Here is a 20,290-nt window from a genome sequence, read left to right on the forward strand (position 1 = left end):
TGTTGGACATTTTAGTCACATTCGAAATACTACATTTCGTTCATATTTGTGCTTTCATTTTTGTTATTTAGCGTCCCTTTTCTGCCACTTTTGGCTAATAGCGATGAGGATGATTTACATGATGAAACTGAGAAGAATTGTTGTTGTTGTTAAGTCCACATTATGTACAGTTAGGCTAATCGGGACTGGACGTACAGTTTAAAGTGGGATCCGAAACACTGTTCAAAGTTATCGAAACCGGACTCCTTGATTAGAAGACGACGACGTTACAACTACGCCATCGGGGATGCCGCAAATTGATGAAGACACACTGACAAAGAACACCCATGTCGGACCAGAGACCCATGGCGTCGTGGTGCGCCGTGCTAACCACTCCGCCACGCAGGTCGACTATACTTCAGTCGTAACACTACACTGGCAATTACTTGGCGGTAAATACCTACCTTCTCTTATACAATTTTTAAAATGAATCTTTCATCTGAGGCGCAAATTACCAGTTGTTTTGACGAGGCAACCTCTTCATTTATTCAGTACCAGTTTTTTCTTCATTTAGCTATTTATTTGCCGCAGATGAGCTCTCTAGCGACTGCATGCCCCCTTTAAGTCCATTAATGATTCATCGCTCGAGAGATGAGAGCACCACGTTTTCCTCCCACGAGAAAAATCAATATTTACTTTTTACATATTCTGAGCATTTTCTCCATGAACCTGATGGCTTCGTACCCATCCCCGCGCAAGCAATCCAGATTGTACTCCCGTTGGGAGAAGAAACGCATCGTGCTTTATAACGTTGCCTCCTTATGAAATGAGATGGAAATGGGAAACGCTGAATGTGCAAAATGTTGTAAATGCAGGGAGGGAATTTGAAGAAATGTGTCTGGAATTGCTATTGCTTCATGAAATAACGTTTCTGTGTGGCTTTAAGGTGTGCTATTATACGGCTTCATGGGTGATCTCTTGCGGGAATTTTTCTGATAATGTCCCTGCATAAAGAGGCTCTGTGGCTCGCTCAGCCTCTAGTCAGTGGGTTCCTGAAAGGATAAAGATGTTCACAGCCTGGTGCTGACCACGTCATCTCCACTATGGCCGAAATCGTGTGCAATTCTAACGCCACTTCCCAGGTACCTTCATGACATGGTGCAATGCACAAATGCAAAACCTTTTACCCGTAAACAGAGCATAATGTTTTTTATTTTCAAAATCAAAGTTCTGCTGGTATAATTCCGCTATGGGATAGCCAAGAAAAATTAAGTATTACTTTATAAATATAATTCATGTAACATCATACACTCTTTAACATTAACACATTACAGAACTCCACAGGTGGAATTCATGTTTTGATATTTCTTACTCTGTACGTACTGCTCTTTTCCCAACGTGGGCCAACCACAATGATGAGGATGAATGATGAAATTTATGACTGAACGCGCATAATGGGACACTAAAGCCGGGACTTAATCCAAGAACCTTTAGTAGCGAGATCGTGAATCAAGACATTCAGACACCAAGACGTTTGAGTGAAAGATTGACTGATTGATTTGCTTTATTTTACTTCGCTTTTTGTGCCACTTTTGGCTAATTTGCGAAGATGGGGATGAGTGATGATATGATGAAATTGATGAATGAACACTCACAAACATCCATGCCCAGGCCAGGATTCGAACCCGGGACCCCTGGCGTCGTAGCGCCATGTGCTAAACACTCCGGCACGGGGGCCGGCATTTGACTGAAAGAAAAGCTACATTAATGAAAAAAAGATACGAATATACCCAAAAAAGGTAAAACATGAAAATATACAACTATTATTTATGAAACGCGTTTATATCTAATGCAGTATTGGGGAAAATGTAAAATAAATAAAATTTTAGTTCTAGCATGTGTGTAACCTTCGAATTTGTATTATTATTTTACGTTGCTCTTTCGCCACTTGGGCTAATCGTGACGATAAGGATGAATGCAGAGTAGTCAAGGAGCATTTACAAGTACATTGCCGGATCTCCTCAATGTCAAAGTGGGAAAGATGTAGCCTAAATGAAGGTTTCGATCCCCGTCGCAATGTGTGGTGGCTCCGTTTCGATTCATTTATTTAATTTTACTTCGCTTTTCTGTAACTTTTGGCTAATCGCGAAGTTGATGAAGGGGTGGGTACTCACGAACAACACGCAGGTGCAGGCCGGGATTCAAACCCGGGACTCATTGCGCTGTAGCACGCTGTTCTAACCATCCGCCACGCAGTGGTGCGGATCCCACTTTAAACCGTATGACCTGTCCCGATTAGTTTGAGCTTAAGGCGGACATAAAAGAAGAAAATGTCCTATACCTTGTGCACGACTCGAACCTTGAACCTTCGTTGGCGAGATTGTGAGTCTGCGTGTGTACTCATTGATTTTAATGGCTTCCCAAATATGAACAGTGAACTAGAAACTGGAAACGTAACGTTAAACATTGAACATCAATAGCAAAACGATAGCAGGTACGCAGGCAGCTCCCCTGAAAGTGGATTTTCCACCTGAGTCGTATGTCTGCAGGTAATATTTCATAAGGCGGACGCTCGGAGGAACAAATTACACTTCACTCCCGACGGCTGCGAATCAGAAAGAAAAAATTCCATTACACCCAAGATGCGATTAGCAGAGATTCTGAGCACCTCGCGAAGCTACATCCAGTTCTCACGAAGAGGCGGGCGGATAATTTCATTCCGAGATCCACCGGCTAAGGAAATTAAACGCCAGGGGATCTGAAGGAGGCAATTCGCGTCAATTCTGATTCTCATCCTGGCCGTGAATGTATGTTTTGAGATCCGCGATGCCATTTCTCCTTTTTAATAATTTTCGCCTTCAGTGTAATAAGGTTTTTCTTTAAGGGGGAATTATGTTTAAACGTAGAAGATGTTGTTCTGCTGATTGAAATTTGTTTCGAGTCAATCAGCATTTCCTAGTAGCGTATTCAGCTTTTCTTTAGAGGCTCAATATTTTACTGTTGCATGGAAATAATACCTTGGTGTGTGTCCTTTAATATTATAATGTTTGAAATGTTATGCGTTTCTTCTAGTGTACGTACCTTATATGTGACAAACTATATACAGAGTAATTCAGTAAAACTTGTGCATTTCAAAACTATACATGATAAAATTAAATATCCTCCTTGCGATAATCTTTAACAGTTTAAACTTAAAACACATAAACACAACTGGCGTTACTTTTCGGATCATTAACAAGTTACGGTCAGTTTATAAATAAAAATTAAATTGAACTTTAAAGGACTTTAATTAATTAAAAACAGAATTGACTTCAGCAATACTCTCTGCTGTGACCCACTAAGTACACACACCATGGTGTGATTGAGTCGTATCGTTTATAGTCGAACTATCATAATCAGATAAAAAAACAAAAAAAACAAATTGTATTTCAAGAGACTACTGCAAGGGTCATCAAAATCAAATGCCTTCAAAATTTAGATAAAATCCTGGGAATTAATGAAAATTTCCCAGGTGGTAGTTCTGTCATAGCCATCAAGGCCTGACCAAAGGTACCGGGTTCGAGCAAACCACGGCGTTACCAGGAGCGGAATGACAAGGGCTCGTCGGTAGACGTGCCCGGGCTGGCCAAATTCTGGGCGGAATATGACACTCGAATGTCCGACATCGAACCTTCCGTCATTCGCCGGACGTACCTTATGCCACACCGCACCGACGTGGAAAACCGCGACGAAGCAAGGGCGCAGAGCTGTTGCCTCATTGCCCGTGGATACCGAAGGAAACATTCCATTTTCGTTTCCTCCTCATTGTAATGTGCTTTAATGCAGCGGGCGATTAGCCTATTGGGTGGGTGTGGTGGGAAAGGACTCTGATTAAAGCCGAGTATCGACATTAACCATCATTAACATTAAAACTGCGTGCTACGCAGCTTGCCCCAAAAATAAAGATTCGCGGTGAGAAATAAAAAACAATTCTGACATGTCACTATTTAACAAATTTCAATTTTCATTTATTTCGAATGATATAAATTAAAAATTCCGCAACTCCAACACGTAGCGTTCCAACATGAACGCGGGGATCTTAAATAGGGATGTAACTTGCCCCTCCCGATTATTACTATTGATGGTAGAGACAACCCTGAAAGGGCCAGGTACAATTATCTAAATTAACATTAAAAGAAACTCGTGACTCGGTTTAGACTGAAGTGAGCAATGCGAATGGCAGATAAGGGTGTACAGTCTTAGAAAAAAATACCTGGGCCACGGGACGTAGAATTTCGTAACGTCTTAAAGCCTGTTGTTTATGCAACCCAAATAACAAAATATTCGCTTAAGTTTGCCTGGCGATTCTGAGTTCTCGGGAAGGATTGAGCTTTGATAGCATGAGTCACATGACTCGTGCCCCAGCCACAACAAACAGCTGGGTGCTACGATGCCTCCAGAAGAAAATTTCAGGAACTGGTTTCTTGACAAGACCTACTTGTAAAGAAATACTATTCTTTCAAGTGATATTAGAGTCATTGTCAAGAGGTTCGCTGAAATGATGGTTCTCATCACAGACCACATGCCACACGTTAATTGTTTAAGTCCAGTTCATGCACTGGACCTACAGATTAAAATGGGATCCGAACCAAATGCCTCTCTATTTGGTATTGAATTCGGAAGCCTTTCATTACATGGCGAAGACGTTACCACTACGACATCAGAGAGGCAATGGAACCCCTTGAGAAAGAGATAAGTGCCCGACCCTGTGGCCGAGTGGTTAGCACATCGCGCTGCGACGCCAAGGGTCCCGGGTTCGAATCCCGGTCGGGCTTGGTTGTTTGTGAATGTCCATTCATCAATTTCATCATTTCATCACTCATCCCCATCTTCGCAAATTAGCCAAGAGGCACAAAACGCGAAGTAAAATAAACTAAATCAATCAATCAATCAATCAATCGAGAAAGAGATAAGCGAAAATTGCTACGTGACAAACCATATTTGCCCGTAAATTTTAAAAATAAGACAATATTTTGTACTGACAGTTTTGTACCATCGTCCATTTCACGAGTTTATAATTCTTCCTCACCGACACGAGTAACGCGAGTGGTAGAAGAAAAGCGAAGTAAAATAACTGAAACAGAAATAAAAGGAAAAAGCGAAATAAATTTTATTCATAATATTCTGCAGTCACTTGAGTTGTATTCACGGGATGCTATCTTTAAAGAAAGCCGTGGTCTCTTCCTTGTCTTTTTTGCTTTCTTTGTGCTCTTGCTTCCCCCGTCACGATTGGTCTAAAACTAATTAATGCGACGTTAATTAAACAATCCAAACAACGAAACAATGCACAATCAACTGCACAAAACAACATTCCAAATGTTTTCGAATCGGAAAACAATTGAGATGCTGTAAAATGACTTAAGATGCAGTAATAAAGTGGGAATTCGGTACCGTATAGAATTAAATCGGTAGAGATGTTCGATTTCATTGGATGTTTGTTATTTAGATTTGCTATTCTTTCACTTTTGGCAAATAGCGACGATGAAGATGAGTGATGCTATGATGAAATTGATGAAGGGACACTTACCAAGGACACCCACGCCCAAGTCGAGATTCTAACCAGGGACCCATGGCATCGTAGCGCGCTGTGCTAACCACTCCTCCATGGAGTGGACATTATAGCATATTTTGTGTGCTCAATTGGGATCAATCAATGGAATGAATAGGCATATTATATGATTAATAAATTCATATCATAATACCACGTCATATTATTCGGCACGAAGTAACATCAGAGACATTCAATCTTGCATTTTTGCCTTTCAACTAATTCTTTGAATTCAGGTTAATCACAACAATAAGATAAATTATGAAGCAAATGATAGTGAATGTGGGATATTATTACGAATTACCTGACAGAAACAACATTAAGCAGGCTCGGTGGTCAAGCTCATTAAGTGATTGACATTCGATATCGTCGCCAAAGTTCCCGGGTTTGAGTACCGTCCTTGTCGGGGGTGTTTGACTATTTCGTCATCAATTTCATGTAATGGTCACTCGTCCTTATCGTCGCGATCATCGAACAGGGAATAAAAATTATAAAAATAAATACGATGGAAGAGTACTTATTTCATCTCTCACGAAATCTCCTACAAAACCGGAATATATAAAATACAAGTATATTCATTCACATACATTTTCGATTTCTATATTTAACTAATCGAGACCGAGAACGGGAGAGCAATTTTCAATTCGACAAACCGAGAGACGGAGAAACTGTCAAGTCTCGTTTCTTCTTGGCACCTCCGTAATCGAGTTGTTCTGTTTGTCATTGGCTTTGTATTGGCAATTATTGCCAGTATTCTTCCCCTGCAGGTAAACCATAACGATGAATTATGATGAAATGAAGCAGATAAAAGGGCAAGAACAAGAAAGTCATGCCTGTTCGGGACTCCAACCCAGAACCTTATGTAACGAGATTTGAAATTCTGGAGAAGGCGTCCGTGTTTCGCTTGGTTTTCTCTTTCCTCTACTTCTCTTATATTATCATACATGTATAATAAAAATGGATCTGATACGATATGTTGCGATTCATAATTGTGCTGGTTAGATGCTACAGATGTGAACTCCAAACTGCAATATATTATTCCCTTGTGTTTCGTATGTGGTTGAACATGAAATTTTCTTACACTGTGACAATTTCTTTCTTAGTTTTGGTTTGGTGCACAGATATGCTAATCTGGACTCGACCTTCAGTTTAAAGTGGGATACTAACCACTATGTGCATCCACCGTGTATCAAACCCGGGATCCACTGATTACAAGGCGACGACGTTATCACTACGCCATCGAGGAGGCCCCATGACAAAATGTTATTCACTCGATCTCTACCATAATTTATTTCAGCATTTACATTTTCGATTTCTTCTTCTTTTTTCCTTTTGTTAACTACTCTTATACAACTCGTTTTGCGTCTTCGAATTTCTTCTTGTTTCAGGAAAAAATAATACATGCAGGCTGTATAAAAATCCCCCGTTCAAATAGATAAAACGTTCACTCTCGAGAACTAATTTACATGTTTATCACTAACGTAACCATTAGGAAACTATTGAAATGTTAACTGATATAACTGCAGATGAAACAATACTTACAGCCACTAACGAAATATCTATTCTTGTGTAGCCTCACAGACAAGTATATGGTGAGTCATTCACTCTTGCTGACTACGGGCGAAGGTCACTGAACTAAAGGGTGGTGGCAAGCAAGCAGGCTTCTGCTCTACCAAAGACGAGGTCACGTGTTCCAGTTATCAATGGCGTACGAAATAAGGAGGAACACAGCTATCTGCCGTATGTTTTGGTCCCGTCATTGCACTTTATCGTCGTGGCCTTGAAGTTCCCTCAGGGCACTCCTACGTAAAGGCTTCTCAGCTAGAAGGATATCTTCCCCATTGAGTGGAGGAAAAGTGGGTGCGTATAGAGGTCCTTCAACTTTCGTATTCTTTTTCATTTCAGAACCCGTGCTGTATCGTCGAATTAATCCAATCTATCCGATGTAGGTTTTAGGTTCTGTTTCTGTTCGGTTATTTCACGTTGTCTTCCTGCTTATGTTATTCGCGACGAAGGTTCTGGATTCGATAATCTGGACAATAACGGGATTGTGTTAGTTGCTTGATTTGGTGTCTTAAGTCCACTTTATGTCCTGTTAGGCTAATCGTGAATGGACCTATAATTTAAAGGGGGATCCGAACCACTATGTTCCTCCACCGAGTATCGAACCCGGGATCCCTTAATTACAAGGCGCCCACGATCCCACTGCGCCATCGGGGATTGTGTTCGAAACTAATGAATCAAATTTGAGTGATATGATATGCAACCATTGGAAGACTATTGAAAGAAAAGCTATGGGAACCTGCCAGTTTTTCTACTGCAGACAGGAAACCATAAACATGGAAGAGAAGCTTATATTCTATGAAACCTGACGCTATGTGCTCGAATACTGGCTAAATATAATCCATAGAGGCATAGCAACGTTAAACAACCTCTTATATGATACATATAGGTTTAAAAAGGTCAAAATACAAAGATTGTGTGCTCCTCACTGATGGCGTAGTGGTAACGCCTTGTAATCAAGGGGTCTGGGGTACGATACCAGGTGATCGCACATAGTGGTTCGGATCCCACTTTAAACTGTATGCACTTCAGATTAGTCTATCTGTGCCGGTGACTCAGTCGGTAACGCATCTGACTACCATACTATAGGTCCCGGGTTCGATTCCCGGCCGGTTCAAGCCCGGGAACTTTTCTAACGTTGGAAGCGGCCCCAGCGCCCACCCAGCGTCGAATGACATGGGTACCTGGGGGAAACCCTGGTGGTAAAGGCGGTCAGGGGCGTGATGCTGATCACATCACCCCCACTCACGAACGAATCAAGAAAGTGTGGAGCGGCGTGATGCTGATCACATCACCCACACTCACGAACGAATCAAGAAAGTGTGGGGCGGTGTGATGCTGATCACATCACCCCCACTCACGAACGAATCAAGAAAGTGTGGGGCGTTACCCCCACACCCCCTATACGCCTTCATGGCGTAGCGCCAAGCACAGGTGAGAACTTTACCTTTTTTTTTTTTTTGCATACAGTGGGCTTACAACAAAATTTCAACTTGCGATAAAGATTATGATAAGGTATTAAAGAATTGGGTCTAACACATTTTTTTATTGTTTACCAATGACATTATTAACTAATATTCTTAATTTCAGTTTCAAGATGAAATCGGCTACGAAATAAAAGGAGTGGGTTCATATTTCTGTTACGAAATTCCACTTTTGTAGTAGACCTGTGCCACACTAAGTTGTGACAATAAACAAATCTGAGACACTTTCAAAGTATTAAATTTCTATCTACGTATTTGGGAAAAATCTTTCAATATAATACTTTTTTTGGACGCGTCAAATCATAGTATTTAATTCCTGTTTTAGCAGCTTTAAGAAACCTGATTTTTTTTGGGGGGGGGGGTTACAAATGCCCTTTCTGCTCCCGTCAAGTTACGCCTATGACAAACAGGAATTCAAAGTAAAAGACTGTCCCGACTAAATCGGGAGACACGTCTGATAGATTTACAATTGGGAAAATCATAATTAAGCGTGTAGTTGAAAACAACGTATTTTCATATATTGCATGCAGCTCTGCTTTTTCTGCAATGTGGATCAAGAACTGGGGACGTAGAGAAGCACAACACTCCACGTAACCAATAGTCACGTGACCCTCTTTGCTTTCCTGTCATGTTGACCTTCGCGTGGAACACATTTCTCGGTGTTAAAATCACCCGATCATCGAAGGGTGCAATATGTGTTGCCTACCCTCCTGCATTACTTGCTCCTATTAAAGCCTTATGGGGAAGAACTTTTTTCCATGACTGTACACTAGCTTACCCTGCTCAGTTTAGAAAATAGCCCAATAGCTCCTGCTTCTCCGATGATTCCCAGTAAAAAGACCTCGTGTCGCTCTCATGCGCACCTATTTAAACCCTCGCTTGGCCTCTTGTCACCTCTTGCCAAAGGCCAGTGTTCTTACCATTTCCTGTGAAAGGCTTATACACATTTCTGAGCAGGAGCTGAGAAGATCTGCCAGGGTCAATATTTCTTAACCGAACGGATATGCTACGCATATACTAATGTTCTAATCTGTCGTTTAAAATTTAAATGTGGCCCAATTACACTACTTTCTGCAATTTACAGGAAGTTGATTCCACGCTTTACTTGCCAAAGATGACAGGGATTTTGATCCGTATCTTGCCTTATTGCATTTCGGTACTCGGCTACAATTGGTGTTATTAGATCGCAGACTGGGATAATGTATGTTACTAGATATCATTATTACTTTGTCGCTTAATAATAAGTAGTTGCGTGTGCTAATTGCCTGATGATTTTTTTTTTTTGTAGAAATGCATATTTTCGCCTGGATTCAAGCGTGGGTAGTTGCAGCTCTCCTCTGCTTGCACGTGAAGTCGTGTGCGCCGTATTTCTACTGTACTATTGCTATATCATAAAGTTTGATAAAAGGAACTCACCTACAGTCTTGACGGCAACTCTGTCGATTCCTTTGTCCTCCTCCTGGATCATCTGGAGGAAATCCCCGACGGTGTTGCTTATAGGCCTCAACGTGAACCTGCAGCGCTCTTTTCTCGAAGGCAGAGGAACGGTCACCTGAGGGAGGCCTCTGTAGTACTCCACCGTCACCTCTGCAAGGGAACAGGGGACAAATCAGCACACAGGAAAACAAATATTTTACATTATAAAAATGAAACTAAAAAGTTACAGACAATTACAATTATGGGTGGAGATCAGAAATGGCAATTTATTCTACCTATATTGTTAGGTTTAGATACTCGTATAGGCTATTTTAAGGTTGAAATTCTTAGCAGGACACTTTTACAGTAAAAATAAATATTTACTTCATAGCAATTTCTAAATATGTTATTGCATGGCATCGTATTAAATAAAGTCTTTTTACAGTCACTCAATAACATTAACAGTAAGCAAGTGCCGTGACTTCAAAATGTTTATTTTTCGTCTCATAAATTTTATAGCATGAACTTACTTTTCAACTTTATTTGTCAAAATAAAGAGCATCTTCTTTATAATTATTATTATTACTATTTGTACAGTCAGGAGTAAATTGCTGTTGTTACAGTTTGACTGCCAAACAAATAATATACATTATATTAATTTTATGGATCACAGCGCGCTACGAGCCCAGGGCTCTCGGGTTTGAATCCTCGCCAAGGGCATTGGTGTTCTCTGTGAATGTTTCTTCACCAATTCCATCACATCATTACTCATTACCGTTGCGATTAGCCATAAGTGGCAGAAAGGCGACGCTAAATAACAAAACTACAAATACAAATGAATTTTAGGGTGTGTTTTAATTATTCCGTAACAACGGCAATTTTCTCCCTACTGGCTGCGAGTATGATAAATCGTTTTCCGGAGGAGAAAAAAACAACTTTCAGTGTTGAGATAGTTGTACCAGGAAACAAAGAAAAAAAAAAAACGTTTCCCTTGCATAAAAGTTTCGTCAGTGTTTGAGAGTTACGTGTCCAGGAATTTCGAAGGGTAAGTGGGTTATGACTTTCCTTTTTAATAAATCCAATATTTTGCTCACTTTTTTAAAACGAAATTTTCCTGAAAGGGGGGCAACATTGGAAGCACGCGCATTAAATTGGAAGCAAAAAGAACTAGACTAACAGCTATGCAGAGGAAGTATGTACACCTACGGTAAAGCAGAAAACAATATCCGTGAAGGCTCGGGGTTAATAACAGGTTGAGCCCTCTTTCCCCCGCAACATACAATTTCAGTTAGAACTTTTACGCCAAGTTTTGTCAGAAAGTTACATTTATATCACATTGCAAATCTGACCCTTTTCAAATCAATGCTTCGACAGTGGAGGACCATTTGCAGATGGAGTTGCGGGTGAGTGGTGGGGCACTTGACAGCAATAATTCCATTTCTTGTATTATTTTTTAAAAATATTTAAGTCAAGAAAGTCATTAAGAAATGAACACTCAAATATGTGTTTGGATAATTTTATTATAAATACCATTTGAGAAAGTTTCTCTCAACACATTATTGAACTTCCAACGATTTGTGGTGCGAAGAATATCGAGCCGAAACCAAACCACATGTTTTGAAATGTTTTCTTTACAAAACAGCTAGCTGTCTCGAGACACAAGTGAACTAGGGGGTAAAACAAAGAGCATAAATTTGAGAGTGTACGAAAACAAATATCAATGACATGATTATATAGTATATATTACCTGGTTCTTGAAACGATATTAAAACGCAGGAAGTTCATCGTGTACACCCTGTACTTCTGGTCAGCTGTTGCAGCGTTTGAAAACACAGTGACAACGGCTGAAACTGGATGTGACTGGAGCACAGCCGAGGGTAGCATGTACAGGACAGGACAGTTGAGAGATTGTGTGCGAGACGGGACGACCTCATTCTGTCGTAAAGTTCTGTTGCAAACTGTCCAAACAGTCGAGACCAACCACCTACACACCTCGCACGGTGCGGGATCCCAACTCACACCTCTTCTTTCTGGAGTTCACCGAATAGCGGCTGGCTAATTACGCGATTAAAAGCTAATGAACTGAAATTCACCTTCCCGCGCACGGCAAATGTCATAGGTCAGACTGAATTGCTTCGTAAAATTTTGATAAAGGCGGGCGTATCTGTTGTTACCGAGGATATCAATTTCCAAGTATCGTCTGATGTGTAAGAGAAAGATCGACTTCACCGTAAAGACTACGACCAGATAGGACGCTCAGCCCATGCTAATTCGAATCTAATAAACCAACACACCTCGACTTAACCCGAAATTCTGAATACGGCTCAAAGACTCAACTGTATTAAGTATACAGGCTAGGTGTTCCTCGGCATGAGTCTTTAGGCATCGAATGAATACATCTCAATTGTTACCGCAAAAAAAAAAAAAAATAAAATAAAAAAAAAAAAATGTTAAAGGTGTTCGTTCTGCAGTACATTCTTAACATGGAAAAAAAAAGTTTTTGTCAAAGTTTTTAAAGTCCACTTTATGCTTAGATATGCTAATCGGGACTGGACCTACAGTATAAAGTGGGATTGAAATTACTTTGCAGTGTGCCTCTACCAGGACCCCTGGATTACAAGGCGACAGCGTTTCCACTATGTCATCGGAGAGGTCACCAGTCTCCTTGGTTGATTGATTGATTGATATGGTTTATTTTACTTCGCTTTTCTGTCACTTTTGGCTAATCACGAGGATGAGTGATGATATGATGAAAGTACACTCACAAAGAACACCCACGTCCGGACCGGGATTCGAACCTGGGAACCTTGACGTCATAGCGTGCTGTGCTGACCACTCCGTCACGAAAGCCGGGCAGCCTCCTTGGTGTAGTGGTTAGCGTTACCAAGTGAAGATCGTGAATTCGGATCCAGGATAAGATCTGGCTGTTTCATTGCGGTTGTTCTTTTATACATTTCATTAATTCATTATTTTTGTAGTCTTCGTCGCGATTATATTATTTCTATTTGGGCTATTTTACGCCCATTTTCTACCTCTAGGTTAATTGCCATGATAAGAATGAATGATAAACTGATGACACAGATGATATGAAAATCACGGTTGGATATAATTCGAACATAGGAACCGTGGTATCGTAACATGATATGAGAACCACTCCACCACAAAAGATGGACATTCTTTAAATTTTATTTTCATTGTACTGCAAGGAATTCTTCCCCTTAGGTCAAAGAAAGCATTATATCATATCCAAAATTCGAACAAAGTGGCGGCATGCTGGTGTAATGAACTTTTGATTCTCCAACAAGTAAATCGGTGGCCTCCAATGGAAGAAATCCGAATGTTTAAATCAAAGACTATTTTCTCTGCCGTTCGAGAATTTGGACCAAGGGATCCCGTTCAGACGTTTGTTGGAAGGCTTTACGACAAGCAAATAAAAAACAAAAAAGTCGCAACGCAAAAATCACGACGGCGAAAACAATTTTCCATTTCCCCGACAGCGCTGGAATCGGGATCATATTATTGCCATTCGGCTGGCTATGGCTTCTCGGTCGCAAGAAGTGGATCGCATCCGAAAGGCGTTCGAAGCTTCCGACGTACTTCCATGCCGAACGGAGGCGATTAAATCGAGCCCTTACAAGTTTAATTGCTTCAATTTCTCCGGTCTCCATAAAAGAAAGTACGCGTAGGTGATGAACTTTATCTCTTAACTGAAGGGAAACAGCGCGCCTCTTATTCATCGGTTCTTAAAACTAAGTAATATTGTTAATTGAATTTATCTGGCATTAAATGCCGATCAAATTACTGAAGGAGAAATGCACGTACAGGGCAAGTATCCAAGGGCGGATGGCTCCTCTTAATTGTCCAAACTCTCGTTCTGCTTACAAAAAATTATTGACCAACTCCAGTGACATACTTGTGTTCTTTTTACTTTATTCCAAGCGAAACAGGAACGGCATAATTTATTAAATTTTTTTACACTATTAAGTCTTGCTTCCATGTTAATAAAACATTTAAATACTGATCAAGGCAGAATTTATAGTATAAAAAATATATACACTAAAAGGTAATGTTTCCACCCTCTAACAGGGTATTCTCAGACGAATATTCACAATTCTATTAGAGGGTGGAAACTTTACCTTTTTAGTGTATTTTTTATACTATAAATTGTGCCTTGGTCAGTATTTAAATGTTTTATTAAATTTAGTTCTTGTGACATTGATATTACACTTTATATTTCGTATATTTATACCGATAGACTTACCACGACACCACGGTGAAAACAAAATACTTCATACCTTACTCCAGGTTGGAACAGAGTGCAGGGCGATATGATTATATATGCGAGATAAACAATGTATTTGTAGGTTACAATAGATTTGTGGCTAGGAAAGTTTCGATTTTTTTAAACATTAAGTTTACGTTACTTCGATTTTCTGCAACTTTTGGCTAATTGCAAATACGAAGATGAATGGTGATGTGATGAATGAAGGACAATCACAAACATATGGGGACGACGTAACACGAGCGCCGACCTCCGCGCTACGACGTCAGAGGTCTCAGGTTCAAATCCCGGCCTGGGCATGGGTGTTCCTTCTAAGTGTCCTTTTCATCATATCATCATCACTCATTCTCACCTTCGCGATTAGTTAAAAGTGGCACAAAAGCGAAGTAAAATAAACCAAATCAATCAATCAACAAAACGAGCCCCACGGAGCATTATCGTGGCTGCAGGTCCAGGCGCCAGAGCTTCGATAGTCTGCAAAATGCAGTTCAGGGTGTGCTACGTGGAAGGGAGGTTGACATTTGGGTGTCTTCAGAATGCGTCACCCCTGTACAATGTCCTGGGAATTTGTGGGGCGAGCGAATGAAAGTAGGAAACGGTTTTGCGCAGCCTTGCTCCAGAGATTAACGGGATAGAGACTAACACCCCAGACTAGGAGACGTAAAAAATAGCAGTGAACAAATCGTCCACTACAATTTGCTTTCTGCAATGTGAGTTAAAGCACTGGAACAATAATGCCAGTAAGCAGAGAACAACTTTTGTTTCAGGATGAATACAATTACATTCATTAAAGACACATACACGTACACTCACATAATATAAAGAAAAAGGGACGAAAGTAGATATGGAGAATCAATCTAATTAATCTTTGCGCTCCACTTTACAAGACTGACAATCGCAACTCCAAGTGCCCTTCCTGGAACCGCCACTAAATGTATCAGAACGAATATGCACCGAGTACTAAAACAAAAAAAAGTTTCTCCTTTTGAAACAGAGAACCCACAACTCGTAATCAGGCCATCCACGGGAATATTGTGAGAAATATTATTACTAATAATAATTGTAACAAAAACTATATGACAGGAGCGCCCCAGCATGTGTAAGGTATTTAGCAGTGAGTGAGCATGCCCACATGAGGCAGGCAGAGAACATTGGAAAAATACTTCTGTTGCGGGAGCTAAATTTAGATTTGGTGTCAGGTCTTTTTACATTTTATGCTTTAAAGCACCGAGTCTGGTTGTGCAGTAATTAGATTGTTTTCTTCTGCAACAGACATGCTCCCCTTCCCTCTCTCTGACACACGGTAAATGGATTTACCAAAGGGCGGGGTTCCTCTTACTATAATCTGTCCCACTATCTCTGGAGCAAGCAAACGAAAACAAGTCTCTGCGCAAGTAGTGACGCGAGACGGCTCCACCAATGAACACGTGGGAGGGAGAAGCGACTGCAGTTACTAGCTTTCGCAGCAGCCTAAGGCCAGTCGCACACCGGATCCGACAAGACGCGACGAGTCATTTTTGTTGCAAACAGACTCGGGGAACGTTTAACATGGGGCTCTTATGGGCGGCCACACACCGGACGAAACATTTGACTCGAGCCGCCTCGAGTCACGTTGCGACAGTTTGTGAATGTCTGGGGAATTTGGTATCGCAAGGAGCAGTTGCGACAAAACGATCCGCGCATGCGTGAATCCATTCAATTCAGCCACAGACATCTAGTTACATGACGGCGATATATTTATTTAATTGCAAATTAAACGTGATAATATTCTGACACAGAAGATCGCCGAAACAGAAAATCTGGATGACCAGATTAACGTTGCCCTTAGAAAGTAAGCTAAATAGCTCATGTATTGTTATTTGACTTATGAATTAAGGTTTAATTCAAGGCCAAAGCAAGCTATCTTTTGTATTTTTATGAAGATATTAAGCCATGTTTTGAGATATTAAAAACTGACTCTATACACAACATGCAGTTGTTGTTGATTTGGTGCTTTGTCCACTTTATGCACAGTAAGGCTAATCGGGACTGGACCTACAGTTTGAAGTGGGATCCCAACCACTATGTGCCTCCACCGGGAATCGAACCCGGGGCCCCTTGATAACAAGGCGGCGACGCTACCACTGCGCCATCGGGGAGGCCTTATACACAACATATAAAATAATACATTAATTCTGCATGTATATGTGTATATTGATGCATTGATTCTGCTGTAAACTATTATCATGTAACGTTAACCCGCTTCCCAAAATATAAAAGACAGACCGAGACCTATTCCGTCCATGAACTAAATCTGCCATCACATTTTAGCTAACTAACAAAATGACTCGTCGTGTCGCTTTGTGAATAGTTGTGTCGCTTTGGGACTCGTCGTGTTGCGTTGAGTCGGATCCGGAGTACGGATGGCCTTAGAAAGCTCAGTGAGCCCAGCCCCATCTTTGATATTACAGCCATGATCCTGAGATTAGACTTCCCGTATGAACTACATAGGATGCTACGGGACCAGCTAAGGCCCTCTCAAAGGTGCCTCCCTGCATGCGAAGTAGAGTATTGGGCAGGGACATAAATTTGCGGTAATTATCGTAAGACCAAAAATTTCAGTTTCCGTGTATTAAACGTCATTTAATGAAATCATAGGCAATAAAATAATCCATAAGAGAAATATATTAGGGTAGGCACAGTCTCCGGGCTTCTTATGACGCTTCGTCACTGCTGGGTTCATCTAAACACCACCCGCAGCGATTAGCCGAACGTGGCAGGAAAGCCAAAACGAGTAGCTGTGAAGAGGAGGAGGGAAAAAGCTTCAGTTCTACCTCCCCCAAAACAACAAAATGTAAGAGAGCACTAGATTTCTTACTGAAAGTAGTTATTCTCGATCTTCATTTATCATAACAGGAAGGGCGAGGGGTTAAAATTCCTCTTGCTGCCCTTTGTTTATCCCTTTTTTGTTGAGTCGAGGGGGCCTCTTCTCTCCTGAATCTCAAGAGGGCCAAGTGAAAGGCACCACGCAACAGGCAACTCCACCACACAATTCCCTGAAGTGATTCCATTGTATCCAACCACTCTCGGGAGGGATGATGGCTGGAATTACTGAATGGATGGACTCGCTTTTTTGATACTTCCACGTTATCCAAGCGCGCTCAAGGACAGAGTGCATGCATGTAAGCTACGTGCGACATCGAGGGTTTCTCATAACAAGAACTTTCATTTTGATATTGTCAACATGCATCCAAGTATTGAAAACGTCAAGGTCAGGGTGGCGTAAAATAAGGTAATGGTTTTTTAAAAAATCTACCTTTCTTATGACTAGTAACTTTTCTTTTCCTTTATTCTGTTCTTCTTTTATTACAGGTAAGATTTGGGAAATTTAACTATGGGTACACAGACATTTGCTCACCGAACCAAGTTTGCAACGATGCTCCTAGAAAATAATAGGTCGGTAATTTTGACGCAACGAGCGCAGACGATTTGTTTAAAGTTCACGGGGCACCGGCTAGGAAAACAATAGACATACTGGAAAATAACGTCAGCAGAATTAGGCCACGGCTCACATGGCTAGAGACACAATGAACCTCCTCAGGAAGTCGAATCGCATTATACCATAAAATGTCGATGTGAGGGGCCACCTCGCTCGCCGGATTTAACTCCTCCAGAGTTTTACCTTTGGGGATATCTACGACAAGGTTTATGTCAACAGCACACAAACCATAGAGGAACTGAAAGAGAACGTGGGGCACGAGATAGCCGTAATAATTCCTGAAACTCAGATAGAGGTCATGGAAAATGCATGTTTGCGAAAAAGAAGGGGGAGGTCACTTGGCCGATATGATTTTTCGTTCTTGATGTTGAAGGGGAAAAAAGAAGAATAAAACTTTTGTTTGCCGTTTAGATGGCTCATTTATTTTATTTCTTTCAGCAATTAAGTGGAACTTTTAAATCGGTTATTGAACGCTAATTTTAAATATCACTTGGATCGGTTGTTACAGAACCTGATCTGGGGATGAAACTGAGAGTTGGTACATTCTTCGTTTTCGATTAATTTATTTGGTTTATTGTACTTTGCTTTTCTACCACTTCTGGCTAATCGCGAAGACGAGGATGAGTGCTGACATGATGAACTTGATAAAGGGACACTTACAAAGAACACCCATGCCAAGACCGGGATTCGAACCCGTGTCCACTGGCGTACTGGCGCGCTGGGTTAACTACTTCACCACGACGGTATTCTAGTATCGTGAATAACACAGCCTGTACGCTTGTTGGATTCATCTCGAGCTGAAATGACAATTCTCAGCCAAAGTCAAAGTGTGCTTTAAGTCGATTTTGTGTTCAAATGGGCAAATCAGAATTGGATCTACAGTTTAAAATGGGATCTGGAAAACTACAATGTACGTTATCCGGGAACCACCCATTACAACGCTACTGCGTTATCACTGAACATCGGGGAGGCCCACAAATGCCTAATCTGTTCTCGGTCAGAAACAACGCTCTCGTATCAAATCTTGTCTCGGGTTGCAAATAGCAGTTTCGTACTCGTCTAAGTGATTAATTCTGTTTTTAGTTATTTCTGTCTTTTTTCTACCTCTTGAGTTAATCGTAACCGTATCAGTAGACGAAATGGATGATGACACAAACTTGGGATGCCAAAAAAATTGGATACTACGGATATCCGAACATATGGATATTCGAATAATTCAGATATCCAGATTTGACCATTCCTAGTAAAACACACTGAAACATCTGCCTAGACGAGTGCCAACTGGCTTCGCAGTGCGTGACGCTGACACTTCACCACGGAGGCTGGCGCGAGACGCGCAGTCTAAGTCTCGGAGGAGCAAATGCCAATCTCGTCTCAAAAGATCAGTTAAAAAATGTTCAAACCGTTTATTAAGATAAACCAGCGAGTATGATTTGCACACTACACTAAACACTAATTGTAAGAGCCAAATCTCTTGGTATACCTGAATAAGAAGCATAGTAAAGCAATTCTGGTTTAGGCGAAATTCTCGTAAACTTTGCATTCCTATTAACTCAAATCTCAAACGAGGAAAGACTAAGACATTAATTCTCAGTTTCTTCTGAATTTTAGAGACGTTTGTGCAAAAGGTTCTGGTCTCGAATTGTAAATCGTGGTCTCGTTACCATCTTCTATGCATTTGTCATGGAGAAAATGCTAAGTCGGGTAACCAAATCAACATTTTGGCATTTTCATTTTCTTTTCCCTTTGACGTAGTTTTTCATAAACAACTATCAGAACTCTCCATAACGCAATTTTAAATTCCTATGCTTCCAGTAGATCTCCTCTAACCACGTCTCGATTCGAAATAAATTCTTACCTCCGCCGCCCAGCATGAAACACAAGTAACCGAACTTTATTTCCTTTTGTTTACTGTCAGTCTTAACAGGAAGTGATTTCTTTGCATGTTCAAACACCAATTTCGCTTTTGTTCGCCAGTTGAAATACTTTTGCCCATACTAAATATATATATATATATATATATATATAACTAACTAACTAAAACTAACTCTCTACCCTTCTTAAACCCGAAGGTTCATGGCTGCAGCAACACAGGCCTTCCATCTTTCCCTATCTTGAGCAAGATCTATATACTCTTTTCCATCCCTACCGATTTCCTTTAGGTCCATCTCAACGTTGTCCCTCCATCTTCGTCTTGGCCTTCCTACAGGTCTCTTACCATCTGGTTTCCCAACAAGAATCCTGTAAACTCCTCTTTCCACTCCCATTCGTGCCACATGGCCTGCCCACCTAAGTCTTCTTGATTTAATTATTCTAATAATATCTGGATATGAGTACAAATTATGTAGTTCTAAATTATGTAACCTTCTCCACTCACCTGTCTCCTCATCCCTTTTAGGTCCAAATATTTTCCTAAGGATTTTATTTTCAAATACTCTCAATTTATGTTCCTCTTTCAATGTAAGGGACCAAGTTTCACACCCATATAATACTACAGGTAA

General features: G+C 40.8%; 1 protein-coding gene across 2 annotated transcripts in view; it reads right to left on the reverse strand.

Annotated features, from left to right (window-relative positions):
- The window catches only part of MCU (mitochondrial calcium uniporter), an 809,713-nt gene that overhangs the window by 92,532 nt on the left and 696,891 nt on the right, over positions 1-20,290 (reverse strand). For both annotated transcript variants that reach the window (XM_083112063.1, XM_083112072.1), the window contains exon 3: positions 10,030-10,200. In XM_083112063.1, coding sequence (XP_082968189.1) covers positions 10,030-10,200 — 171 coding nt within the window. The remainder of the gene's footprint in view (positions 1-10,029; positions 10,201-20,290) is intronic.

Source organism: Lepisma saccharinum, chromosome 1, assembly GCF_977018435.1.
Source record: "Lepisma saccharinum chromosome 1, izLepSacc3.1, whole genome shotgun sequence".
Taxonomy (NCBI): Eukaryota; Metazoa; Arthropoda; class Insecta; order Zygentoma; family Lepismatidae; genus Lepisma; species Lepisma saccharinum.